Source organism: Eucyclogobius newberryi, unplaced genomic scaffold, assembly GCF_026437365.1.
Source record: "Eucyclogobius newberryi isolate DKJ021-1_F unplaced genomic scaffold, fEucNew1.0.hap1 SCAF_7, whole genome shotgun sequence".
NCBI lineage: Eukaryota > Metazoa > Chordata > Actinopteri > Gobiiformes > Gobiidae > Eucyclogobius > Eucyclogobius newberryi.
This window is the reverse complement of record NW_027316389.1, coordinates 24,653,500-24,680,774: the sequence shown is the minus strand read 5'-3', so window position 1 is coordinate 24,680,774 and position 27,275 is coordinate 24,653,500. Positions and strand designations below refer to the sequence as shown.

The following is a 27,275-nucleotide window of genomic DNA, read 5'->3' as shown; positions in this document are numbered from 1 at the left end:
CCCTGGGAAAAGCAGTGCTTTGTCCATATAAGGCTGCAATCCATCCGCTTCCCTCTTCCTCCCCAGCTCTCCTGCCCGTCTTTCTCAGACCTAAGGGATATTTACAAAGCCTCCGCCAGCCGGCCCTTCCTTATTAGGAGCTCTGCTTGTTGTCAGCGCTGCTGCAGTGGTCCATCTCCACACTCATGAGACACAAGGATAGATGTCCACTGTTCAAAAGACTTCAAGTATATAGTAAAGCCCCAGTTTTCTTTTACAAAATTGTTGGCTGTAATAGTATCAATTGGCTTGCCAGTTCTTTCATGATGTAGCATCCACCAGGGAGAAGCAGTAGATTACTCCAACAGTCCAAACAAATGGTAAATACATCTGTAAAGCTGTTTCCTCTACTCACAAGCACTGAAAACGCTGCAGCTGTTCAGTTTTGCTCTGATAGAGTACATATGGGCAGTCGTCATCAGTGCATGCTACCAACCAGTCTATGAAAGGATCAAGTTAAAACATCCTACCTAAGAAGATAATAAAGGTGGAGAATTTCTGCTGTGAAGAAACAGGCAGTGGCTACAAACACACTTTTTATTATGGTGCTTACATTCATTAAATATATTAAAGAAAACAAACGTGACGAAGGCTATGGGTGTTTACTGTATTCTGAAGGGCATTCAAGACTAATATTATAAGATAATATACAAGACCTCCCTCACTTGTAAATATTAAAACAATTTGATGCATTTGAAACAGCAATGTTTAGAACTGTGCAATAACCTTTAACCTTCACTCATGCCATAACTTTTCCTCTGTTCAAGGAATACACTGCACCAAAATACATATTTTTTTCTACCTGATGAACTTGCAAAACCTCACAGATCTTTATTACTTTGTGGAGTAAAGTGCTATATTTGATTGATCTGGTTCTTCTGTCTTTTTAAGAACATCGAGTGTGTCACAAAAATTAAAGACAAAAGAAATAAGTGGGGAAGTGCTTAGGTGGAGAGGTAGGTGGGTTCAAAAACACTTGCATGTGGAAACAACAGCGCTCCGCAAACGTCCGCTGGATGTTTCTGAATGTAATATAGTCAGATCTGGAGTGTTGTTGCTTTTCGAAGAATGAAAACAAAACCTTAACTGCTCGACAACACATTTAAAGGGGGCTTAACAAAGTGAGCAATAAACGTGTGAAGGTGACAGTGTTCAAAAACGTAAATATTAAGTGGGACCTACAAAGACTGCTTTTTCCTTGTGTGCTCATGGAATGTGCATCAAGGAAGTCCTGATGCACTTATAGGAATGTAGTGCATGTTAGTGTTCCCCAGACGCACAGATGCTGGAGTTTTTGATCTGTGTTGCACCAGCCATGGGAGTTCGGCTGTCGTCGTCGTGCTACTATGAGGGCTTAAGCTATAACTACAAGTCTTCTGTGACAAACCACGTTAAGGCACGTCAAGGGCCCTCCAGCTGTTTGGGACTATGGTGATGGGCATAACAATCTGCTGGTGCTACGGTCAGGACAGTTGTGCGAACCTTCTCCTTCGGTCTGTCTTTGGCACTGGGAGGAATGTGAGGACGGGAAGGGGAGAGGGGCCGGGAGTCCCTGGTCTTTATGTCTCTCTGACTCTCGCTGGAAGTCTATTTGGAGAGTTTGCTGATGACACGGATCAGTGCTCCATTTTCATCCTTCAGACGCTGGTTGTCTGCTCTCAGATCAACAAGAACCTAAAGAGGAAAAGGGAAACGTTGAAACACACTTCAATACCATATCATAAAACTATGAGCTGGTAAATTATAATGATAAATCTGATTACATTCTGTGATTGCAGGCACAGAATGTGAACAACAGCAGATATGTAAACTTCGGTCTGTTTATAACCTTTACAAGGAGTATAGCCTACTCCTAACCTTAAATAAACAATGTGGGAAATGTAAACATAATGTCAAATTAAAGTATTTTATATCAGCAAGACCCAAGAACATACACAACAATACACAAAAGCATATGAGTCAGTGGAACGGTGATAATTTTACATAGTTATATCACGTATAGAGCTATAGGCTTTTAATTGTTTAGTCGATTAATTGACAATAGCACCTTAGTTGACCACAATGTATATTAGTCGACTAACTGTTTTAGTGGGATTAAAAGGATCTATATGGTTCACAGCAGAAAGTAGAAGGCTTGAATAAGTTTGTTTGACATTTGAGAGCGAATTTTGAGTTCAATGTGCCTTTTCACAGATGTATACACAGTTCACTAGTATTTTATGTATTCATATTTGTAATTCTTTGAACTCCTACTTGTAGTCTAGTCAGTGAACTTTGGGTCTGATACATGGTCAGAGTGTAGAGATACTTAATTGTTTAGAGAACTTTTGCTAGCACAGCGCCCCCTTTTAGTTGACTAATCATAGCACAGGGCACATCTTTAATAAACCAAGATGGTTCCTTTAGTCGACTACAGCCCTAACCACCTCTGGTCTACTTTGAATAAGATACGGTATACAAAAATACTGTATAAATAAAATATGCAAACTAGTATATTTAAAATCAGAATTCCTGATCAGATTTCTGATAGATAAAAAACATAATTCTTGGGTGTAGAGCAGCCATCAAATGCTTGAATCACATAATCCTTAATCAAAGAAGTTTCATTCCTTGGTCTAAATCATACATTAGTAAGGAACACACCACTCACCTAAGCACAGGTTAAAGCAAAGCTATCCAGGCGGAGGAACATGCAATGTCTGCTTACCTTCAGCTCTTCCTCCAGCTCTGCCATCCTCCTCTCCAGCATCCTCCGGTCCTTATGTCGATTATGAGGCAGGCGGGAAGAAAAAGTGTTGGGAACAGAGATCAAAAAAGTGATGTGAAATCAGTGAGTGAAGAAAAGACATTCAAAACAGCAGAGGTGGCAAATGTGAAGCAGAGCAGCTAAAACACGTGACGGTAAGAAAACAAATCCTCTCTCAACCTTACCTTTCTCTCCATCTCCAGTAAGGCTGAACAGTCTGTGAAGCGCTCCTGCCTCTGTGAGACACAAGGGGTAAAACTGATATTACAAAACTGAAGATTCTTTTGAGTGAACATTTTAACATGCGTTCTTAATGGTACCTGCGTGGCTTTTTCCAAGTCCAACCGAGTCTGATTAACAATCCTCTGAGTGTCCTGCAGTTGTGTTTGTAGTTGATTATTTTCCCTGGACAATTCTTCAAATAACTGTCGAACAAGATCAGACAAAATGTGAACAACTACGATATTTTTTAAAATCATGGTTTGTGGTTACAATTTGTTTGTAAGGGATCAAGATGTGTAATTTATTTAGGATTTTTTTTTTACCAGATTCAAAACCACAGCCCTATTTAGTCTAATAATAATACTATTATGTCATCAGTCAGGTGACAAAATGAAGCACAGGTGTTAATGTGGGCTGAGATCACTATCTGGGTGGTGATATATTTTTAAGATAAATGGATTGATTTCACGTTCACTGAAGATGCCCCTTAATGCTCTGACAGACTCCCCCATCCCCACTGTGGATTCTTTCTGCTTCCTCAGCACCACCATCACCCGGGACGTCAAGTGGAGCCCACCATCAGCTCCCTCATCATGAAGGCCCAGCAGAGGATGTACTTCCTGTGGCAGCTGAGGAAAGCCAAGCTGCCAGTGCAGATGATGCTGCAGTTCTACCCGGCCATCATTGAGTCCATCCTCACCTCCTCCATCACCGTGTGGTACGCTGGAGCCACAGCCAGGTACAAACAGAGACTACAGCGCATTGTGCGCTCTGCTGAGAAGGTGATCGGCTGCAGACTTCCATCTCTGCAGGACTTGTACGTCTCCAGGACTCTGCGACGTGCAGGTCGGATCACAGCCGACCCTTCTCACCCTGAACACGGACTAATTTGAGCCACTCAGGCAGGAGACTACGGTCCATCCGGACCAGAACCTCCTGCCACATGAACAGATTCTTTCCCTCTGCTGTTGGACTCACTCATGAACATTTATCAGTATGACACCTGTCCCTCAAGTAAACAATACTTAATCTAATCTTAATTTTATTCTGTCCATACTGTATTTTTGTGTTTAGTGAAAGTATTTCTTTGATTTGAGTTTACATTTTACAAATAGTTCACATTTTTTAATGCAAATTTGTTCACTGGCTAAGTCTGATTCTTCTAGTTAGAAACAACATTTTCAATGCTTACCTTTTTGTAATCCTTAGTCTCAGATCCTCCTCCCGTGTCATTACAGGACACATTCGACCTGAGAATAAAAGATGAGAGTTTAGTGATTCCACTATCACAAACCTGGGCTGAATCCATAAAAAAATAAGATCCCGATCATAGCGGTCAAAGGCTGCAGTCATACCTGGAGCTCAAGCGTTGGCCTGCCTGTAAGAAAAGAAACAAAGCACACATAGCACATATTCAATAGATATGAGAGACAAACAACTATAGCTTAAATTCAACGTTTGTACAAATTTCATTTGTCTACATCATTTTTAAAAATAAATCAAATTCATAAAAGGATGTTGATTTTGAGATGTGACATCACGTTTGAGAAAAAAACAACAACCTGTGGATCCAGCCCACTGCCGGTTAACTCCTCCTCTCCACTTGGCTCGTTGTCATCACTCTATTCAGACAAAACATAGTAAAATTCAAAGCTTTTATGATAGCTAAAGTAACCACCCTATAATTGAACAGCTCGTTTCATTCACCTCTCCAGTCCTCTGTGCCTTCCTTCTGGCCCGGGCTTGTCGCCTTTCCCTTCGCTCTCTCGCCCATCGCTCCGTCTCACTCTCTCCCCCTACACTGGCCTCAACATCTGGAACAGAGCCAGAAAGCAGTCGTTTAAGGATATTATTTAAACTCCGGTGTTTAAAAAGGGACGTTATGCTGCGTACCGCTCCTGTCCGGGGCCTGAGTCCGCGCTGTGCCGGCAGGCTGCGTGAGGCCCAGGAGGTCGGACTTCTGTAGACTGGCAATACGAGACCTCCAGCTCACTTCCTGTAAAAAAAATCCAATAATGCCCGCTCAGTGACGTCCATGACCTAATGTAGGACCGCAGCCAAAACAGAAAAGCTAGTAACAGTAAAATACGGGTCTCACCCCCTCGTCTCCCTTCTTCAGTTTAGTGTCCTTCTCCTTTTCTTTCTCATCTTCCTCCTTCTCCCTTCCTTTAGTTTCAGTTTTGGTCTTCATTGTCTTTTCTGCTTCTTGTAGATCTGTAAGCGTTACACCCTAGACACAAAAAAAATCAATAATGAAAACTAGTGGCCATAAAACATTTGGTGATTCATTTTGGATTAAGGAAAGAATTTGAACCTGAGTGGAGCGGCGGGACTGCCTTGCATGTCGGGATCGGGCCTTTCGCTGCGCCTCTGCCTCTTCGTCCCGCACAGGAGTCAGATAGGACCTACAAGAATTAAATATATCATACAGTTTAGCCCTGAATCTGCTACAATCTCCTCATAAGCTTAACTATGCAAATTATAATTGCAAAATAAGGCATAGCTGATTGAGAAATGGTTAAAAACAAGTTTGTTTGGCAACATAAAATAATTCAATAATCATGTGAGTTCAACAAAAGACAAGTTTTCAACCATATTCTTAACATATATATGCTAATAAAGAAGCCTACTGTTCTTTAAACTCATGGTTGTGTTGTTCAACTCAATAACTTAAACAATAAATAAATAAAACAATTCCAAATACTATACTTTACTTGTCAAGCTAAGATAACGCTGCATATTATATTCACATTTGCAGCACCGCAGTTTTATTTTCGAAACCCTGCAACAGTCATTACACATGTGAATTACTGACTTGCGCCTTTGCTTGGCTTCTGGTTCGCCTGTGATCACGATGCCAGAATTAGTTGTTGTGACTGCAGGCTGATCTGGTCTTTCCGACTGTTCCTGAGGAAGTCTAGTGATGAAACAAGATAAAAACAAAAATATTATCAGATTCATTTTTTTTCAAGGCATAAACAGGACCTACAATTGAAAATTACCTCGGGGCTAAAACACTATTGGGTCGACTGAGACCAGAAGAGCTTGTCCCTAAACTGGCAGAGGTTACAGTGGGATCGTCCAGTCTCTTTCCATAAGATGCACTACAAACAAGACACACTGACTCTTAACATTTCTGTCTTTTACCATTACCACAAAGACATGTTAGTAATCACTGGTGTGGAGAATGTGCGCAGTGAAGCTGAACAAAGAATCACACAAACACACAAGCAAACAAATATAAGGCTGGGAGTGAGCAGCGTGACTGACCTGTGAGACAAAGAAGGGTTGGAACTACTGAGCTCGCTGCTAGATTGACTATGAAGGCGCCGGGTGTAAGAAGAGCTACGACTGAGCCAACTGAGAGAGAGAGAGTGGCAGGGTGACAACACATATGCAGTGACTAAGAAAAAAACAGATTCCAATTTCACAACAGAAGCTCATGAGAGCATTAGCCCACCTGTTTGAGTTGTCAGGATTGCTGTCGGGTATACTGAAGAGCCTCCGCGTTGTAATGGGTGGTACTCGGGCCAGCCTCGGCTCCTGCAAGACAGATCATCAGCAAATGGGACTCTAAAAGAAACCTTTATCCATCACTGAAATGGTGATGTCATGGTTGCATGCCTTCTTGAATCATGTGAGTGTTTGCACCTTGTTGTCGACTTCAGAGCTGAGGCGAGGGCTAGAGGCAGAACGGGTCATTCCTAACCCAGTCTCTACGGGACGGTCCTGGCTGGACTCAGACAGACCAGCTGAACCAAGGGTTACTGAGCTACCCGCCTTCCTCAGGGAGGTCCTCCAGGAGTCTGGGGCCTCAGTGGATGGCGCCTTACTGGCTTCCTGTTCCACAGAGTAAAAGCAATTAATAATCACATTTTACTTTAGCGATCATGCTATAACCTTCTTGCTTCTGCCATTACCTTTTTAAGAGGAACACTAGTTGAGGTAGAATGCAGCCCTGTGGTGTTACGTTTGTTGTTCAAGTTGTTGATGATCTCACGATTCTTAGCTTTCTCTGCAGATGCCCAAAGGTCAGAAATTGTTGGAACACAACTAAGATCAATAAAAGTATTTTAGTCACCTGACTCTGCATCACTTTCAGATTCACTCTCCTCTTCAGAGCTAGAACTGCTGGAAGCTTTGGGCTGGCTCTGAGTTTGGCCCTGTCCTGTCTGGCTATCCTCCTCTTCTTCCTCAGCCGGGCTGCTCTGCAGAGCAGGAGGAGGGTGCTTCTCACGCTCATGGAGGCAGATCTTCTCCCTACTGCTCATACGGGAGATAGATGTCCTGCAGGGTGGGGCCAAGGTGGAGCGGGACAACAGGTGCATGCAGGGGGTTGATCAGTCAGGGTGCTCAGCCAATTAACGCAAGCGGGAATAAGCCAGTGCATGGAACAATATGTCACGCTGTGATGCCATGTAGGACTGTGTGCTCTTCCTCTACTTCTTTTGGAGAACCTTATCTACTACTATTTGATCTATAATATCAAATTAAACAACCATTTGTGGAGAGATTTAGTAAGAACGGTATTATCATATTTGGGCTAACTAACATAAAGTAATAAAACCTTTAAAAGAGCATGTTGGTTTGAATAAACAATGGAATCTTTAGCATTAGCCTTATACAGTGGCAATGGCAAATCACTGACGGACATGATCTCCACACACAGTGGCACTGGGACTACAGGGACTACAAAAGACACAGACAAATACAAGCACATAAACAGACACTGGCACTAACCTTCGAGTTCGGACTGGTAGCATGGCGATCTGAGGGCTGGTCTCTATAACTGGAGTTTGTTTCTCTTTCTCACTACGTAACTGCACAAGAATATAAACATACTATAAACTCAGCGAACATTTACAGTCACAACACTATTAGTCATATCAGGTTATTCAAAAGGGCAGAATTGAGCAGTGTCAAGGCACCCTTACCGCATTTTGTTTTTTCTGAAGCTCCTCCAATGTGTCTGCGAGGTTCTCATCTGCAACATCTAGAGCGGTTTGGCCCTATAAGGAGATTTATCAGCTATTATATAACAGTAGCTTTCAATAGCGGTAATATTCTGGCTGTAAGGTTATTTTAATCTTCTCACCACAATATTGACGGCCCCCATATCGCACATATGATCAGCGAGCAGAGAGCACACCTCTTCCTGTCCCCAGTGTGCTGCTGCATGGAGAGGTGTCCATCCATCTATGTCCCGGCAGTCGACATCAACGCCACACTGAAGCAGCACTCTGTCACAAAGGAACAGAAAATAAAATGTATATTTACTATAATCAAACTAGATGTCATCACTCTTGGATAACCACATGTTGCTATTGTGACAGCACACAATGATTACTCTACTTGTGATGTAATAATACTTACTTGAGGACTTCAATGTATCCCTTAGCTGCAGAAACATGCAAAGCTGTAGCTCTGGTGTTGTGGTGCGGTGTGAGCGTGCCACCACCAGACAGCACAGCCGTGGCGTCTTGAAGCATGATTCTTTCCTCTTGTTTTCGAGCTTCGTCAACATCTACTCCTGCACAGTAATAGATCATAGGTTATTTAAGTTCATTTATTTTGAATTCAAGCAGAGAACAAGGCTAAAGTACAGTGCAAAGGGTTTGAGTATGGAAGTATAAAAATGTAGCTTTATTTATTACTTTTATGTAGTTATTATTAATATATTTACTTTCTGCTTATTTTCTGCTCATCACAGCATGTTCATATTTGTACAGTATTTTGACATTTGCAATCAAGTGGCTGATACTTGGTGCCCTGCTTGATGCAACCCTCCTATTTTATATGGGCGTGGGGTAACACAGAAATATAAGCCCCATGAGATGTAGAATGTGGTGTATCAACATAACAGTTAAATATCGAACCTTGTTTCTTGATTTCAGCTTTGAGGAGTCTTTCCATGGCATCTTCAGTAGCTACATCCAGTGGAAGCTCCCCTTCACTGTTCACAGCACCGACGTTAGCTCCGTGCTCTATTAGATATCTAATAAAAAACAAAAACAAGTTTAATTAATAACTTACTATGTCATTTCCCCAAAATCCATGTTGGCCTCAAATGGAGTATTGAGGAAATGGTTACCACCCACTTGACGATCTGGGCAAAGCCGCACGAGGCTGCAGCGTGCAGAGGAGTCCAGCCCTCATTGTCCCCTCGGTTCACGTCACTCCCGCTCTCCACCAGGAACTGCACCATCTCTGCATTTTCATCAATGCAGGCCTACACAAGACAGCAAGTAAAAGCTTTCAATAAATAACATCAAACAAGACACAACAAACAATCAAACTCCTTAAAAGAAAAAAAAAGATTGCCCTTTCAGAGGCTGGCTGAAGATCACGGCTATTAAAATACAGACCAAGCTGTAAATTAAAATGAATATCTTGTTTTTCAGAGAGTATTTTCACAAAGCATCGATAATGTTCCAAAATGTGCCTGTAAAGGCCTTGCTTGAGGTTCAAGTATCACACAAGTCGTGAATGGACCATAAAAAATGAAACAATGTCAGAACTATCACTTAGCTTTTGGAACATTACACTAGATGTTTCTGTTGTATTAGACAATATACTATAGCACATTACTCTTGCATATCTCCAAAACAACAGTAGCAATATTATACATTTTTGATACATCTCCCACCTCTCCCCGTAAACAGTGGTTTGTGTATATGCATGCACCGGTAATCATTTTGCTTTGTTCAATAGCAACAAAATAATAATAATAAGCACATTCAAAATCAATTATTTGCTGCACGGGTGAAACAGTGAGTCCATTTATCCGTGTTTCCTGAGGCAAGTGTATCTTGATTCTCTCAATGTGATCCAACACAAGACCAGGATAAATCCCATGAGAACCTCATGGTATGATCTGAGGGTTTAGTTCATATAGCACTAATTCTACGTTAGTATCCTCTAGAATACATTCTTGTACAGTATAATAACGTGCATCCTAATTGTGAATCATGTTTTATACTTAATAAGGAATGATGCAGTTGTGCAGTATTTGCTGTGTTTGTGACAGGTCCATGAAGCTAGTAATAGCTAATTAATTCATTTTCGGGTCCCAGTGACTTTGGGCCTTGGCAGGGCACACCCTGGACAGGAGCCAGCTCATGGTGGGGTTAATACAGAGCCATAGACACACATCCATTCACTAGGGGCAATTCACAGTAGCCAATTTACCCAACATGTGTATGCCTTTGGCAGAAGGTGGGAGGATGCCAGAGAACCTGGAGAGAACTCACGGTAACACGGGAAGGACATGCAGATTCCAACCTGAGAGATCATGTGATGTTGGGCTGAACCGAGAATCAAACCCATAATCTCCTTATTGGAAGGCAAGAGCTCTAACCGCTTTGCCACCACAACTTCTGCCACAACATCTAATTCAGCTACAGAACAACAACAACCACAACAACAACAACAACAACAACAACAACCACAACCACAACAACAACAACAACAACACTAATACTACTACTGATAATAATAATTGGGAAGGCCTCACAAGGGTTGGAACTTAATCATTAATTATGTAAGACAATAGAAATTAAAATAGATTACTGGTGCGTACTGGTTTCATGATGCAGCATGACAAACATTGTCTTGACTTAAATAAACCCTAAACCTGTAGATGTTATAAGTCCTATGTACTGAGACGACGCAGGAAAAGCCAGAGTCAGTAGTGCTGTCCATCAGGTGCCTCTTAAGCCACCTCTTAAGAGGCTTTGCTTTTGGGCTAACGAGTAACAAAGCTGCTCCGAGATCTCCATAAAGATCACTGGACAGGTAGTCTGGCACGCAGCACACCTCAACAGCAGCGTTTTAGGAAGGAAAAGGGAATGTAGGCCTGCAAACAACAAGTCCAAAGTGACATTGACTTCCAACAAGTGGTGCTCCACACTGAATGAATGGGTCACACAGCCACCCAGCAGAGCACTCCAAACGTAACACTCAAGTGAGTCATTGTCGAGATCAACAACAGAAGCTTGTGTAGTACGAGGAATTTTTCATCCCCAAATCCCAAATGTCCAAGTGCTGGCAAATGATAGAGAGGGGGCAAGAGTGAGTGGAAGTCATACTCAAGACAGAAAAGGCTTTGGATGGAGAGGATGGAAAGTTTTTAAGAGTGTGCGCCTATATTTAATTTGGTTGCCTGGAGACCGGTGAGCAACAGGGGAGAATTGATGGAGGACAGGAGAGGGACCACAGTGGGTGATGGTGCGATACATGCACAGACCAAATCTAGGCACATCAGGCGGATTTTATGAGAAGACTAACCTCGTAAATCACAAAAATAGAACTTACGTACGGTTCAAAAATAGTAAACTAGAGATGTGAGCATTCAATGACGAGGTTTCATAAATGCATTGGAATTGGTGCATCACTGTGGCATTAATGGTAACCACTTTGTTCCTCTGTTATGATCAAAGTAATGAGGGAACACACCCAAGCTGGTTCCAAATGGCACATAAAAACAAAGTTAAAGTGAATGTAAAGTGAAAGCATATTTTTCAGAGTTTGTTGAGCATGAATAGAGAGAACCGCAACCTGTTGATCATATATGGAGATGTCTTAAAGCATGCACTGAGTGGAGAGTGGGGGGTCTTCCCTCAATGAAGTCGTAGCCCCCTCTAAAGTGAACCATTGTGCGACTTGTGTTGGATCATTTGGTGACTGGTGATGGTCTTAGTTGATGGTGTTAACAAAAGACTCATCGGGATGAAGAAAAAAAAAACCTATGAGGAAAACAAAATACGTTTCCTGCTTTAACTTTACACTACCAACAGCCTTATTATTCTTTGAGTTGAAGCTCCACTCCTTTATAAGGGCTAGTCGTGGTGGTATCAACTTTATGACCAACTTCAAGAACTTTAGGACCAAACCAAAATATTGTGGCAACGTATGGAAAAAATGACCAATGTTTTTACCTGATGAAGCGCAGTCAGACCGTCTATATTGGCGTGGTTTATGTCAGCTCCCTGCCGGAGAAGAGCCGCCACCTCCTCCCGATCCCCGGCGGAGCACGCAGCCATGAACACTGCGCCCTGGGCGAAGCGGACTTTGCGTGGACCGGAACTGCACGCGAGTTCCCGGGCCTCGGTCCTTGTACAGTCCGTCTCCGAGCCCTGCCATCGCTGCAGCTGGTCCTGCCGTCGCTGTTTGGCTGCTTCGGACCGGGAATGGTCAGTGGCAGCCATCTTCCCTGGTCTGTCCCGGACCGATTGAGCTCATGGTACGAGGAGGAGACGAGGTTTGGGATAGAGGCTTCCCCGGGAGGTGCGCCCTCTGGTGGACGGACACCAGGCACGCACCGAGCGTCGGCCTGAGCGTGGCAGTGCTCTGGTGCCTTCAGGGGCGCGTCGGAAATGTGCGTGTCAATGTGAAGGGAGCAGTCCAAACGATCTGACTTCAGTGTAGTGTGAGGCATGAGGGGGAAAGATGTGGTTTGATGTTAAAAAAGATTGATTGTAGCTAATGTTGTATGTGACTTTTCTGGTGGAGGGTCTGCACCTGCTTGTCTACATCATGGATCTATTTTATATTATCTACATAGAGATGTTATTACTTTGCCTGGAATGTTCTACAGTACGGCATTAAACCCATCAATCTAGGGGTTGCTATGGTGAGTGTTTAACGCAATAACATACCTTGAAAATCATTCATCTTGATTTAAATGACAAACAAAATCCCTCAAATATTTAAGTGTGGTTCTCCATAAAGACTTGTCAACACTTATCCCCCATATATGATATATTTTTCCTCCATAAAGGAAGACCTTTAAATTTAACCTTATTATGAAATAGTTCAGTCCAAGCCAAAGGACTGAAACTATTAAAATGTGTGTTTTGCCCAATTTTCTCTATCTACGGTATTCCAAGCTCTTCCCATGTCCATTCCCAAACAGCTAGATGAGTGGAATAAAACAATCTCAAGATTTTTATGGCATGGTAAATAACCTTATATCCTTACAACTCCCAAAAGTCTAAGGAGGCTGGGGTTTACCTCGTCTGAAACATTACTTTATATCAGCTCAGATCAGAGCCTTGCTGTGCTGGTGTGACCCAGAATGTGAAGCTCAATGGAAAAATATTTAGATTAATGTTGTGCCGGGGGTTCCTGTACACGTCTTACTGGAACTGACAAACGGTTGAGTCTGGAGAACCAAATTTGTAAATGTTTTTACCTCGTTGTAAAAGTAAATCAAATGAAAAGCTTTGATATGTTGAGATAATCATTTGACTTGAGAAACAGGACTTTTATAGATATTTATTGTCATCAGGAAATTAAAAAAGCCATTATATCCATCTAACTGAAATCTTTATAAAGGTATAGAAATCAGAATTTTCAAGGAGAATCATATCTAAAGTACCGGTATATACATGTTGGAGAAGTTGCGGTTGCCAGGAGACACACCATTATCATGTGTTCTGGGAATTTCCTGTTGCACAAAAATATTGTATTGAAAGTAACAAGGCACTGCAGACTATTTTCAACATCACCATCCCACTCAATTTCAGAACTGTGTATTTAGGCCTCAAAACCCCTGCCATAATGATAATGGAATCTTTAAAAAGCCATCACAAAAAATGGATGACACAAATTCCAGACGGTCAAAGACTGGTCTGACATCATAACTGACGTCATATGGAAAGTTGAAATAAAAAAACTCACATTAAAAAAATGACATCAACTTGAAAATGGACACGTTTGACCGACATTGGACTAAATGGGATGTCTATTTTCGTGTGCTTTCATTTTCTTTTTGTTGCACAACTCTCCATCCTTATTTTTACTTATTTAGTTCTCTCTGTTCTGTCTTGTTTGAATTTGTCGTTTTATTATTTGGAAAAAAGAGGGGGGAAAGAAAAGAAAACCACTCACCTTTACTGTGAGTTGGCTGCCTCTCCAGAGATCTGACCTAACCTAACTTTGGTTGGTCTGGTGGTGTAACCTTCTTCTTGTTGTTGTTGTTGTTGTTGTTGTTGTTGTTGTTGTTTTATGGCGGTTGGCATCCAATTGTTGCATTACCGCCAGACTTTATTCCTCAGACTTTTCGTTGTTGTTGTTGTTGTCAGTTGTTGTTGTTGTTGTTTTATGGCGGTTGGCATCCAATTGTTGCATTACCGCCAGACTTTATTCCTTTTGTCTCCAAGGAGATCGATATGTTTAATGTCATACTGTGTCCAGAACATTCCAGGCAAAGATTTTAATATGTCAATGGAGACAAGCAGGCTGTAAACCAGAGATGTTACATGGTGCATCTTTAAATTGTCACAGCATTGCCAAACTTTTAACTAATACATGTAGTCTAATCGGTACAGAATTCAAACACAGCAACTTTTGTTTTCATCATACATTTTATTACAACAATATGATGGATTAAAAAATATGAAAACCACATAAACATAAGCATATCTTATTTTTGATGTTTCATGAAGCTAATCCACATTTGGATTTTGAACACTTACTCTAAACTAATTTGCAGTAATCATTTGTCATCAAATAACAACTACAACACAAACAAATTAAACATGATTTTAAATTAAACAGTATAAAATGTACGTTCATAGTTGTACAACAACAACTTTTTCAGCAGAGTCAGTAGTTAAACACTGGTGTCTACATTCCTTTAAAAACAGAAGCTATTTTAACTGTGCTGTTTCAAGTGTGCATTTTTCTTTGTTTCAACTTGTAATTAAAGTCTGTACACGGCTTTAAGGATATGTGGCCCGTTTAAACCATCTCCGATCACAAAAAACACTATTTGGATTTTAGATTAATGTTTTTATATTAAACTACTATCTTTACAGATTCTACTTGAGCTTTGTGTTATGTCAATATCAGTAAATGTTGAGCGCAGGTTGAGGGCCAGTCTTCTGAAGAGTAAAGTCCTCAGAGAACAGTGCTGGACATGAACTAGTCCTCTCGGGGAACAACGGGCCGGTTTTGAAAGAGCCTTGCAGGTCCATGTTGATCCTCAGGACGCCGGACAGCAGCTGCCTCTTGTACTGGTTCAGTCGCATGAAGGCATCCTGCACCGAAGAGCTGCCGTGGTTCACCCAGGTGGGCAGCAGGCGGGAGGAACCCATCTGAGCCGAGGACTGGTGGTGGTACAGTTGCACTTCACAGGAAAACCTATAAGAGGCAGTATCAGCATGCAGACGTGTGAAGGGGGGAGCAGTGGAAACACTTACAGTTCTTGTGATCAACCAAGCTGAAACACAACCAATTATTACCCAATTATTACAAGCTGTGAGTGTATAGTAGATTACAATTATGGTATTGAGCAGTAGGGGGGCATTTGTGTCAAAGTGAGCATTGACAGCATCATTTGTGAGTCAAAATATGGGTTAACTGTCGTTCACATACCGGGCAGAAACATGCTGCGAAATGCTTTGCGAGGCCTGACGCAGAACGTGCTGCATTAGCATCAGTATCAGCTCCTGTATCCAGCCAACATCTTCATGCACGTCTGGAAGCCACTCCATCAGTCTACAAACATGATGTCATTTTACAGATAAAATCAATCATTTCGATACTTCTTTTGAAATGGGAAAAGTATTACTCCAATGAGAATATATATTGTGAAGTATATGTTTTGTGTAGATTGATCTATTCCTCTGAAAATATTTGTAATAGCTGTATGACTTGACTAACTTGCACATTGTATCTATCAGTATTGAAAAGTATTATCATTATAAAAATACATTAAAAAAGCAGCGCAAAATATACAAGTATGCGATTTCATGATTAATATTTTTTTTAATGAAAGGACATTTGTAAGAAAGTATTTATAAGGATGTTGCAATGTTCTGCTGTCTAAAATAACCGTGTATATTTATACCTGAGGGTTAAAGACAGGGCAGACTCCAGGGGGAGAGTATAAGGCAGCATCAGTGCAGACGCCATTCTGACCGGGAGCAGGTTTCTGATGGAATGTACCAAGCTCCTGTGCTCTGTGCACGCCTCAAGCAGCGCTGCAGAGGATGGCAAAACGGAAACATTACATCACACACGTATTGAAAGGGTTCATTGTAGATATAGCTATTATTACCTTTGTGCAGAATTGGCGGGAGATTTTCCATGATATGCTCCTCTATCTCCGCTGTCTTGTCCTCTTCTGGCCTCTCTGTCTCAGCATCATTTATTATGATTTCATGTTCGGCTTCTTCCTTGTGACCCATTAGCAGTATGTCGCGGTTAAGATGATGTAAATGAAGTAAGCCTGAAAGAAAAAAGCTGTTATTTGTCTAGAATGAATAACTTTCCTTCATGAAGAAAAACATGGTGTTTATGACAAAATCACACAAAGATTGTTTGTACAAGAAAACTTGTACAAAGAACTGTTAAGATATGTGCTACAAAGCTCAGTATTGATTAGGTGAAATGGGGTAACAGGAAGCTGCTCTGATAGCATATCAGGACATACACATTCATATTTTTCTGCCCTAAATATGAAATCAATATTTCTCCTTTAGTGATCTTCTTTTGAAGCCAAGCAAGAATTGACAAGACTTTTATCTTGTCTTTGACCTGCCAATTCAAGCTAATAGTGTCCTCCTGTGCATTACTTACCATTTTTCTTTAAAAAGTGTAGTGCATCTTTGTACCCCTGTTTACACATGGCTTTCATTACCTGCATTGATACAGTAAATAACATTGTCATTACTGTATGCCCATATTTTTACAATATTTGTCAATGGGAATTTGGCAAACCTTTGGATCTGGAGGGAAAAGTGCTTTGGAGACTCGGTACAGGTTTCCCAAGGTGAACTGAATACTGGTGTTTGTGAATCTGAGCTCGTGGATGTTGGTTGAACTGTCTCGTGGGCAAATGTCACTTTCTCCACAAAAAGGTGAGACAGTTATAGTATTTTTCAGCTCATACTGTGGAAGGTTGTCTGAGATGCCTCCATCAACATATCTCTAAAACATAAAAACAAAACTATATATAAATTACAAATGTACAAACAAAAACATGGCCAGTGTTTGATATAATGTGACCTTTCTTTGCTAAACTGAAGTAGCTAAGGGTCATTCGTTTGCCATTAGATAAGAGTAGAATGATGTCAGATTTTGTGGAGCAGCATGAAACACCGCAACGTTTAATCTGTGCCAGTGTGGTAACATCTGGCACAAGTGCAACTATTTCTGAGGCATCAACAACCCGGGGCAAACAGGCATTACTCATTGGCTCATTCTAGAAAAGTACAAAGTATGAAAAAACGAAAGAGGTGCCAAAGATACGTGGAAAGGGAGGTCCCTGTAAGTCATAACAACAATTCAATAAAAGGAAGTACATGACATGACTCAAATCAGCAGAAGCAAATGACAAGTCTGGGCTGAGCTAAAAGAGCAAAGGTTTAAAGCTATTAACATTAGTAGAGATAAACTCCCCTAAAAGTATTCTCAATGTTTTTATTTAATTGTATTTGAGTTAAAATAGCTCACCACTCCTCGAAGTGAAGGCGGAATCAGACCACTGTACACAGGAATGTAAGCGCTACAAACTACTGCCTGGATGAAAAAGAAAGAATAAAATTACAGTTTGAAAAATATGAATTTCAGTTTATAGGGTTAGAAATTGTCCATACAATATGAGACCAATTATTGAGATAACCCTTACCCAATATATATACAATTAAACAATAACTAATGTAAAACCAATAGAATTACTTTGTCCAATAATTAAAATTGATAACATCACTTCATTTTTCTCAATTTAGTGTACTAATGCACTAGAGTATATATTGTGCACACATTTGCGTCTAGCATCTACAGTCAGTCACCTGGACCAGCTCCTCTTTTGTGTTGAACTGTGACACAAGGACATTTTCTCCATCAGTCACTCGGGTCAGAGAGATCCCCAGACGCCCAGTGGCCCAGAGGTGCCCTTCTGCTGGCAGCGTCCGACGCAACATGTGACGCATAATTTTCACCAGGTTGAATGAAGGATGCATGGGTCCCAAAAATCGCTTCCTGGCTTCTTTTGCAACATCAATGATACCGGCGCCGGTCTCACCTAGACAAAAAAATAAATAAATTATAATAGGTCGCTGTGATGATTTTGTCATTGACATTACACACAGGGCATCATGTTTGTATTAGTCAAGTGACAAGTGACACGTGACACAAGTTGAGATTATATGAAGCCAGCTGATTGACCAGAGAGCAATGGACCGATGAGACAATCCCAGTCTGATGGTGCTTCAATAATGCACCTTTATTTAGCCCAGTATGTTTTTTTAAACAATAAAATAGACTCAAATAAAAGCATGAAGTTTTTCATTTTGCATGTTTTGTTGTATTTTATTGTAAAAACATGCATGCAGTGGATTTCTATGGAAATGTTGTTCCTAGGCTATAATATTCCACTGTATGACATAAAACATATCTATCTCATTGAGTATGTTCAGAAGTATGTTTTTAACTTTCTATTTCCATTGACTATGCAAGTGCTACCTCAAGAAAGTTAAATACTGTTGCTTTCATTTTAAATCTAACCAACATACCAATCACACTTTAATAGCAATTATAGCCTAATGTGTTACTCTGTGTAAGACCATCAATGAAAACTGAATGCCTTTCTTTCTTTTTTTATCCCTTACATGCAGGTCTTCATGGAGAGCAAGTTAAAAGGGAATAAGCATTGATTTGGTAAAAGGTCAAAGTCTTTGGTCTACTTAAGATAAGATAATTCTAGGTAGCCTACGGTCAGAAACGGTAAACCTACTATTTTTCACTGATTGTTGTGATGTTAATAGGCTCTGTAGTACATTTCATTCATATTTCCCTGTCTCATAATGCTGAAATATTTGTTATGAATGATTTCCTTACCCAGGCACACACCAGTGACCAGGGCTGTGGCAGTGAGAGCTCCTGCTGATGCCCCATAGATGTGCCGGGCGTTCTGGACGAGGAAGGGTGCGTGCTCCTGTAAACAACTGGCAACACCAACGTGGTAGATCCCGAGGAAGCCGCATCCAGCAAAAGAGATGTTCCAGGGCGAGTCCAGGGGGAACATGCCGCCTCCGTTATGTGTCCCTTGACCCAGTTAAAGTTCTTTTAGAAACAACAGAAGAAAAAGGTTTGCGCAATAATAGCAAATTCACTTTATCTGTGCCGCGCTTAATCAATGGGCTAAATTTAACGAGACTCCTCAGTAAAAATAAGAAAACATAAAAAAAAAGTTTAAAAAAAAAACACTTTCAAATAACAGTTGCAATGTCTAACCGGATACAATAAAACAAATCTTATTTAAGAAGATGCTTGTAAATAAAATGTCAGAAATTGTGATTTTTATTTTAACAGAAGAAGGAAGGGCTACTGAGCGATTTTCGACCAATCCGGAACAACGACTCACCGCCGTTTAACCAATCAGAGCGTTGTTTAACAATCGTTTGACCAATCACAACCCGCACCACTGAAACACCCTCCTCTTACGTACAACGGCAAGTTCTCTAATGACTCTTCTTATGATTAGAACAAGTACGACACAATCTTTTCTGTTTTACTTTGTTTGAACTGTCAAGTAAAGTTCTGTTGTGATGTTTATATGACCTTAACCAGGATCGTGCCAGTTCTGTACCTTTACCCTTGCCTTTTTTGGCCATTTTTGTCTTCTAAGTGATGTGCGAGCCTCCTCCTGAGTCTGGTTGTGGTTAAATCTATATCTTCCGTTTTGTATACATTTTTATATTATAATAAATAGTATAGATAATATATATTGAAATAGCATGAAGCAAACATTCCAACAACCGATTAAACAAGCCCTCAGACTTACAAAGAAAAACACTATTTTTGGTGGTGTAAAATATGAATGATAAATAAATGCGGCGTAAGAAGTTAGTAAAAAATATTTACGTTTAAACACAATCAGAAAACATTCAAACTGAATAAAGGATTGGCAGCTTATAGATTTATTGATAATACTGTATGATCAAGATTGTTTTGAAGAAATGCTAATCTATAACACAGGTTACATTGACATATTTCTAGATGGGGGCTGGGCCTCTTTAACCACAGATATGTCTGTCATCCGCAGCAAACCTCCCAAACTTCTGATTCAAAAAAATCTCACCCACAAATGTTGATCCCTCTCTTTATTTGTTTGGTTTTAGCTCCACAAACAAACAAAAAATCACAAGTTAAACATGATATTCAAAACAAACTCCACATTATTACCTATTTATAAGAGTAATCGGCGAATGGCCAAACGTTATAATCAATGTCTGCAGTTATAAATTAACTAAAAGGGGAATGTTACACGCTGTCGAAGAACATGTCGTGCGTGTATCAACATTCTTCGTATTCTTCTTCTTTTTCCTCTTATTCTCGTGGTGTTGATATATGGATGTATTGAATTAATATTATGGTTGATTATGTAATAGTTCCATGTGTTGATGTGGCTACTTTGACACATCCGGGCCTGGGGACCTCTGGATGAGGATAAGTCACGTGCGGGACTAGAAGAACAAGTTGGTAAACAGCGCTCCTGTGTGGCCGAGGGGAGAACGACACACATCCCGCCTTTAACTGAAGCTTTGGCGGCGCTTGGACGAGTAGGTTGGATTTAATATGAGGGTCGTACCAGAGGGGCGGTGTCGCGCGGGAGAACAATGATCCCACACATGATGGCTCCTGTCGGTCCCCGGCAGAAGCTAAAGCACTAAACGAGCACAACATTGCGACGTAGCCTCGTTTTTCAAACGCAAATCCAACACAAGGAAGTAAAATCCTGCCAGATGTCGTAGCACTGCTATTACTAGTATTCGATTCGACTTCGATTATTATAATACCTTTACTTTTTAGCTTTATTGTTGTTTTCCCATTTTAAGCTGCTACAGACCTTAAATATGTCACTTTTCGATCAGCAATACTTTGTGGTAAGTTTGTGTTTTTCTCTTCAAACATCCAGTTTATTATTGCACTGTAACAACGTACGTTTAAATGTTAAATCGTCAGATATGGAGTCATTAGACTACACGTTTCACAGTGCAGATGGAGAGTGAAGAAGCTAATGGGTTGGATGAAGAGGATGCAGAGCAGGCCCCCAGCTGATGAGAGCAACAAATGAGACCAACATTTAAAGCAGCTAAAGACTGTAAATAATGGTTTAGTCATCCTCTGGCAGACGTGCCTGTCATTGTCAAGAAACATGGAATCAACTTCCAAATCATTAAATGCTGATGATCCAGAGGAGCTTGAGGAGTCAGAGAGAGATGAGACCTCGGCCACTCTGCCGCCTTCTCCCTGTAGCTTAATGGATTGTTCCTTCATCTCCCCAAACCTTCTTGAGACTAAACCCTCCTCACCCTCCTCTGGCTCCTCTAGCTCTGTCCTGTCTCTCTCTCCTCCTTTGCCTCCATCAGTGGACATCACTGATGTGATGAGTGAAACCAGACTGACCCTGGATGTATATAGAGGGGGAGCAGCAGCACTGCCCCTGCTCTGGGGTTCTGTCCCACATCAACTTAAAGGCCTCCAATACCTGAGGCTGGGCTCTGAGGAGAAGTTAGGGACCGAGGCTGCCCTGGACGTTCTGCCACATCTGACAGACCTGCTCTCACTGCTCATCAGAGGTAACTGCCCCAAGGTGTTTGGTGGATCGATCTATTCTTGATCCTTATATAGTGAACACAAAAAGTGGGTTGTGATAACCAAGCCTGAAGTACATATTTAACACATAAAAATAAAGCATTTGAGTTTCTTTTAAGTCAGAGGCCATTCAAAATCCTATTAATCTGTGTAATCTTTCTTCAATTGGTCTTAATTATTATTTAGTTTTGTATTAAGACGGTAACAGTCAAAGTTCCCCATTAACAAACCAAGTAAGAAATGTTTACTGACAGAATGATTGCGATCAGTGATTTGTGTTTTACTTTGGTTTCTCTGTTTTTCTAGGCCACCGTTTTTATGATGCTCAGGGTGACCCACTGCCGGGCCTGCTCACTACTTTACCACAATCTATGTCCGCTCTCTCTTTTCTCACACACCTGGATATCTCCTTCAACCAGCTCTCCTCTCTACCATCTTGCCTTCTCCACCTTCCAGCACTATCCTCTTTGGTGCTTTGCCACAACCGACTCTCTGCTTTGCCCCCTGACATGGACCAGCTGTCTTCGCTCACCTTCCTCTCTCTCATGGGGAACCAGCTGGTCTCTCTGCCGCAAAGTCTGGGTCAGCTGAAAGCACTGCAGACTCTGGATGTTTCATATAACCTTCTGCAACAACTACCTGATGAAACTGGGTCTCTAGAGAGTCTGGTTAAGCTTGAGTTATCTCACAATAAACTAAAGGAGCTTCCAGAGACCATGGGTAAGAAAAGTGTGCATTATTTAATCAGTAATAGAATAATTAATCTGTAAAATAAATGAATATCCCTTGGCCTTCCGTACTAAAACAAACATGATGTGTATTCTTTGTTGCCCAGGCTCGCTGCTTTCCCTCAGGGAGCTTGTCATCAATAGCAATGACCTGCGTGTGATTCCACAGTCTTTGAAAAAATTGCCTCAGCTTAAAATAGATAGCAACAACAATCCATTGGGACAACCTTTAAAACCTTCTCACCTCCCTTCTTCACCTGGTAATCAATTAAGTAAAGAGTTTTGAAATGAAATGTTGTTCTTAAATTAACTTTTTTGTTTTTTGTGTTACTGACTACCAGAACATAAAGAACCAAAACTGGAAGAGCTACATCTTGGTTATAGTCAGCACAGGTAGCCCATCACTTTTCCCCCTCTTTTATTATATTTTTCCTCAGTTAACCTTCTCCTTGTTGGTATTTTCTGCCTAGCTTCTGGGTTCCATCTGCTGGATGTCATGTGTTTCTCCCTGGGGGAGCAGAGTTACTTTTCCCCCCTGAGTGCCTACATACAACCACAAGATTACAGTGGGCGTGGAAAAGGCCGGAAAGAAAATGGGTTCATCTAGAAGACCATGAAATACTTCTTAGTCGACCATTGGAATTAAGCCCCCATGGGATTTCTTTTTTGAAGGTAATAGATCTATATTATCTGTGTAATTAATGATAAATATTGTTGCTATAACTGCTGTTTACAGCCTGTTGAAGTGTGCGTGCCATACCATCGTTCCAGAAGAAAGGAGATAGTGGTTCGTAAGTTTGATGGGCAATCATGGAGCATTCTGACCACAGTTTTGAAGAGGGGAAGCCCAAACAACAGCTGTCACCCTGGTGGACGCCCTGCCCTGGTATGACCTCTAATCTTTAATCCTCATGTGTTCATCTGCTCCTGTGTAAATACAATGCATCATAATGATTATGACGCTGTTGTCCTTTTCTTCACCCACTTATAGTTGGCTTGTTGCTCCATTCAGCAGTTCTCCTGGTTCATGGTAGTGTCTCGTCTAGTTAGAGACACTTGCTCTGTTACCGCGGCTGGAGCACTGCTGGTGTCCACCTCAGATCCTGCCGTTAAACTCACGTTTCCTCAACACTCCACTTTGGAAATACGCACCATAACATTACAGGTAAATTCATCGGTGAAATATAGTTATTTAAAGAGTGCATGGAATATTGAAACTTTCTTTAGGTGCTGCCCGCCTCCCCCTCCGAAGTTCAGAGTCTTTGTGGTGATCCTCAGGCAACAGTCAGCCCTCTGCTTTGCCTCTCTCAGACTCCCAACAAAAACTTTCTTCAACCTGTTAAAGTTCAAATTCCTCTGCCAGCTGGAGTTACTGGTATGAAAAATGTTCAACAAATACTGTAAACTCAACATCATTGTGTTTAAAATGATAATCTGTAGGTCACAGTGTGGATCGATCCTGTTTGCATCTGCTCCATGGAGACCCCACTGCCCAAACCTGGACTGATATCACGTCTCAAGTGTCTTTAGAAATCACTCAAATCTATGCCATATTCTATATCACGCACTTCTCCTGGTAAGATGTTTTAATTCACAGTTATTCAATAATGAATCATAATTTCTAAAATGGGGTGTATTGCAGGTACTGGCTTTGGTACACCACTCAGCGATGTGTTAGTGGAGTCGTCAGGAAAGTTTATCAGCGACTTAAACAGTTTAAAGTCCAGTTTCTTGTAATGCAGAAAAAAACAGACCCACCCCAAGTCCTTCTACAGTGTTTGCCTGCAAATAAGGTTTAAAGATAGTTCTATGTTTTTTCTTCCTTTTGGCTTCATCTCTAGTGTGAAACAATGGTGTATTTTTCCCAGGTGGACAGTAGAGTGCAGTCTTTGTTAGCACAGTATGATGGACCACATCCCTCTGATCTGTGTGACCTGCTGGAGGGAGAGCAGTTTTTTGCTGGCTTTGAACGAGGCTTGGACATCAGTACAGGTCTTGTATACACCATGAAATATGCATATATTTAACCAGTCAGTTTAGAGTTCTGTGTTTTATAACATCACTGTATGTCACTTTATTTCAGATAGTCCAGATTGTGTAGAAGGAAGACTCCGTTTTGTGTTTTACTCTAGCCTGAAAAATCTCAAAGAAGTGTTCATCTCTCCTGCAGCAGGGCAGGCGGTGCCAGTGAGGGGGCAGGTAACAGAGACACAACAAATATTGCATCTAATATTTAGCAGCAAACGTATTACATGCCAAGCAGTTTCTCTTTATCTTTTGTTTGTCTTTAGAGCCCACAATGTAAACTGATGTATAAGTAAAAGACTTTGTCCACTAGAGGGAACTAAAAGATGTTATATGATCTAAAATGATCTGGGGAAAGGCCTGCAAGCCAAATTACATCTATATTCAGACAGTACAGTGGTTTACTGCCAAGGCCATACATTATGGAGGCAGAAGTGATGGGTCTATTGAGTCTAAAATTCACATTAAACACATTCACATTTTTTCAAAAGCTTGTTCGAACAATGAGCTTAAGATTTGTTCATCTGATGGCAACTCATATCAATACTATGGATTGATAATAATTAAAATCCATACCACAACAATGATCAAACAACAACAAAACATTGGCTCTTATTTTTGACACAAATCTTGTATTTCTTTTCTTTTCTTTTCTATTCTGGGGAAACTCCCGAAGTAACTCGGTGACCTCTTCACTGTTAGCTCAGGTAGTTACTGGCTTTGATTGTCCTTTCAACTACTATTGAATGTGCTTCGATGCCTCACAGAGCTGGGAAAATCAGCTTCTTCCTACTTTGTCATATTTATTTGTATAGCAAACTGAAATAACAAATGGCTTCAGCGCAGTTATTTTTCTGTCCTAGGTGTCTTTCTACAGAGGGGATATTCCAGAGAGTCTGCCAGAGGAAGTGGCGAGGAAAAGGAAAGGCCTGGACAGTCAATGGCTGGCAACGTTACCACTGAGACTTCCAGTAAAGTGTTTTTATATTTGCAATATTATATGTTTTATTAGTTCGATCACACAGGTAGTCATATAATACTATGTCTTATTGTAGGCCCTAAACTCTGAAAATAATTACATAATTGAAGAGCCCCAGTACCCCCCTCTAAACCTGGGGGACCCTGAAAGTGGATACCTGACTGAGACCAACCTTCTGAACATCTCTCTTCGCATTGGTAAAGACTGGCAAAGAATTGGTATGAATCTTGACCTGACCAAAGAAGAGCTGGAGCGAATTCAGTACAAACACAAGTATGTAATGGCTTTTGCATTCCTAGATGTTTTATGTATTATTAGCGTACTTGTGTGGTGAGGGAAGTAATAAGGATAATGACTTGACTGAAGCAAACATAATCAAACAGCTGAAGCCTCTTTGGAGATAAGATAAGATAAGATATTCCTTTATTGTCCCACATGGGGAAATTTCATTGGTGCAACGCAGGAAGATACAGAGATAGATACAGAAGAACAGATCACTTATAGGAAGTCTGAAAAACACTTTCAGTAGAAGATCTCCTATAAATAAATAAAAGACGTGTGAAGTGAGTGAAGAAGTGCCGCACAGGGAGAGGAAAAATAGAGAATTTTGATGGTTTTAATCTGCACTGTCAGCCATCACTAAGCCATCTGGGACACTGCAGGAGATTACTCATAGACTGATTCTCATCTGGCCCTCCCCCCATTCCTTAGAAAATCATGACAACAACACATCCACAGTGAACACATACTGCAGGCATGTGACAAAACCCTGGCAAAATCTATGATCAGGTTTTCTTTTTAGCATATTGTCAATGATTTGGGCAGCAGAAGCTGTAGTGTTCACACTGGTGTAAATCCTATACGATTGATATACTAAACATCTGTAGTACTAACCTTTGCACATAAAAAACTTGTTGGTGATCTATGTAGTTATTATATATGCATTATTCTGGTCTGCGTAGGGATAATCTGCATGGCTTGGTGCTGGACATGTTGTTTTGCTGGGCTAGAGGACAGAAGGCGGCAGGCTCTGGGTCTGTGTCAAAGCTTATGGCTGCGATGATGGAGAGTGGCAGAACTGACCTGGCAGAAGAAATCAACGACATTGTTAGCATTGGGAAGAGAAAGTACTCTGAGTCCTTGAGGAGAGTGGGTCTGGAGGCAGGGAGCCCCTCTGTCAGTGAAACACAGCAGTAGCTCAGCACTCGCTGAGTGCAGATGGCTCTCTCACACATCACTGACTTGTTTTTTCATCATTTGGCCCCACCATCTCATCCTGCTGTCAAAACATCTCACCTGCTGTCACGCTCAAGAAGAAAAATGCACTTTCCATGTTTTTGTTTGCCAACTATTAAGTGGGAATGACTTTAAATGACCTGCACAAGAACTACACAGTGGATACATTGTGTCATGACTCAACACACTCATAGTTATTTTGTTACTTATCACTGGAGAGTGAGACCAATTCAAGTTTGAACCACATACACACTCATGCACACATACAGACACTTCATGCAATGCCAATCATGCATTATTTTGTATATTAATACACTGGATGCTTAAATCATGAAGTGAATAGTTGTATCGTAAAACATCTCTTAATTTAATTTTTTTGCGCACCGGTTAGTTTACTGTATTCAGAAAGTCTCTCTATGAGAGATTTGATTTGTCAACTTCATCCGAATTGATGTTCTTTCCCTGTACAAAATGAATAGATTTTTATAAAAAATAAATGTTGTACTGATCTGATCTGATCTGATCTGTGTGTTTGTGTGTGTGTGTGTGTGTGTGTGTTTGTTTGTTTTATCATTTGTAGCCTAAGAAGTAGTTGTAATACAACATATTATAATATCAGCCCACTGTAAATATCAGTGTGCATCCACGCACAGCCTATAGTGTTTTATTCCTCTTCTACGTTGGCGTGTTCAAG

General features: G+C 40.9%; 3 protein-coding genes across 12 annotated transcripts; 1 reads left to right on the top strand and 2 right to left on the bottom strand.

The window, feature by feature from the left end:
• Positions 1-562: 562 nt before the first annotated feature.
• LOC140349525 (protein phosphatase 1 regulatory subunit 12A) lies at positions 563-12,334 on the bottom strand. Of its 7 annotated transcripts, none has more exons than XM_072435893.1 (25): positions 11,944-12,333; positions 9,106-9,236; positions 8,884-9,002; positions 8,381-8,537; positions 8,103-8,247; positions 7,942-8,016; positions 7,748-7,827; positions 7,089-7,270; positions 6,928-7,022; positions 6,659-6,847; positions 6,468-6,550; positions 6,278-6,367; positions 6,010-6,111; positions 5,823-5,924; positions 5,322-5,412; positions 5,106-5,237; positions 4,901-5,003; positions 4,715-4,821; positions 4,570-4,629; positions 4,363-4,385; positions 4,200-4,257; positions 3,106-3,210; positions 2,971-3,021; positions 2,747-2,797; positions 563-1,713 (listed from the first exon to the last, which is right to left on the bottom strand). In XM_072435893.1, the coding sequence occupies exons 1-25, from the start codon at positions 12,211-12,213 to the stop codon at positions 1,627-1,629; spliced, it is 2,688 nt and encodes an 895-aa protein (XP_072291994.1). In that variant the 5' UTR covers positions 12,214-12,333; the 3' UTR covers positions 563-1,626. The 7 variants fall into 7 exon arrangements, with proteins under 7 accessions (XP_072291994.1, XP_072291993.1, XP_072291995.1 ...); XM_072435892.1 differs by having other exon boundaries at positions 7,089-7,294; positions 11,944-12,331; XM_072435894.1 differs by lacking the exon at positions 2,747-2,797 and having other exon boundaries at positions 7,089-7,294; positions 11,944-12,334.
• Positions 12,335-14,801: 2,467 nt separating this feature from the next.
• pnpla2 (patatin-like phospholipase domain containing 2) lies at positions 14,802-19,072 on the bottom strand. 3 transcript variants are annotated; one of them, XM_072435265.1, is made up of 10 exons: positions 18,854-19,072; positions 17,806-18,038; positions 17,468-17,533; positions 16,733-16,942; positions 16,592-16,652; positions 16,071-16,241; positions 15,861-15,993; positions 15,386-15,508; positions 15,211-15,230; positions 14,838-15,151 (listed from the first exon to the last, which is right to left on the bottom strand). In XM_072435265.1, exons 1-10 carry the CDS (start codon positions 19,038-19,040, stop codon positions 15,072-15,074), a joined length of 1,284 nt encoding a protein of 427 aa, XP_072291366.1. In that variant the 5' UTR covers positions 19,041-19,072; the 3' UTR covers positions 14,838-15,071. The 3 variants fall into 3 exon arrangements, with proteins under 3 accessions (XP_072291365.1, XP_072291366.1, XP_072291367.1); XM_072435264.1 differs by lacking the exon at positions 15,211-15,230 and having other exon boundaries at positions 14,802-15,151; XM_072435266.1 differs by having other exon boundaries at positions 14,920-15,230.
• A 1,913-nt stretch (positions 19,073-20,985) lies between these two features.
• Positions 20,986-26,948, top strand: pidd1 (p53-induced death domain protein 1). Of its 2 annotated transcripts, none has more exons than XM_072435175.1 (15): positions 20,986-21,597; positions 21,920-22,333; positions 22,449-22,592; positions 22,677-22,734; positions 22,812-23,013; positions 23,078-23,227; positions 23,333-23,506; positions 23,569-23,716; positions 23,782-23,917; positions 23,984-24,134; positions 24,210-24,333; positions 24,425-24,540; positions 25,230-25,337; positions 25,422-25,618; positions 26,308-26,948. In XM_072435175.1, exons 1-15 carry the CDS (start codon positions 21,174-21,176, stop codon positions 26,540-26,542), a joined length of 2,781 nt encoding a protein of 926 aa, XP_072291276.1. In that variant the 5' UTR covers positions 20,986-21,173; the 3' UTR covers positions 26,543-26,948. The 2 variants fall into 2 exon arrangements, with proteins under 2 accessions (XP_072291276.1, XP_072291275.1); XM_072435174.1 differs by having other exon boundaries at positions 22,449-22,601; positions 22,683-22,734.
• Positions 26,949-27,275: the final 327 nt, after the last annotated feature.

Excerpts from the sequence above, each read along its gene's own strand:
- pidd1 (XM_072435174.1), top strand. The coding sequence starts at position 21,174 with ATGGAATCAACTTCCAAATCATTAAATGCTGATGATCCAGAGGAGCTT. Across the intron at positions 22,602-22,682 it reads TCACCTCCCTTCTTCACCTG|AACATAAAGAACCAAAACTG; the intron begins GTAATCAATTAA and ends ACTGACTACCAG. Across the intron at positions 23,014-23,077 it reads ATGGGATTTCTTTTTTGAAG|CCTGTTGAAGTGTGCGTGCC; the intron begins GTAATAGATCTA and ends TGCTGTTTACAG.
- pnpla2 (XM_072435264.1), bottom strand. The coding sequence starts at position 19,040 with ATGTTCCCCCTGGACTCGCCCTGGAACATCTCTTTTGCTGGATGCGGC. Across the intron at positions 18,039-18,853 it reads GGTCACTGGTGTGTGCCTGG|GTGAGACCGGCGCCGGTATC; the intron begins GTAAGGAAATCA and ends TTTTTTGTCTAG. Across the intron at positions 15,509-15,860 it reads GCCCTGTCTTTAACCCTCAG|ACTGATGGAGTGGCTTCCAG; the intron begins GTATAAATATAC and ends TCATGTTTGTAG.
- LOC140349525 (XM_072435892.1), bottom strand. The coding sequence starts at position 12,213 with ATGGCTGCCACTGACCATTCCCGGTCCGAAGCAGCCAAACAGCGACGG. Across the intron at positions 9,003-9,105 it reads GGCTTTGCCCAGATCGTCAA|ATATCTAATAGAGCACGGAG; the intron begins GTGGGTGGTAAC and ends GTTTTTTATTAG. Across the intron at positions 5,004-5,105 it reads TGAAGAAGGGAGACGAGGGG|GAAGTGAGCTGGAGGTCTCG; the intron begins GTGAGACCCGTA and ends TTTTTTTTACAG.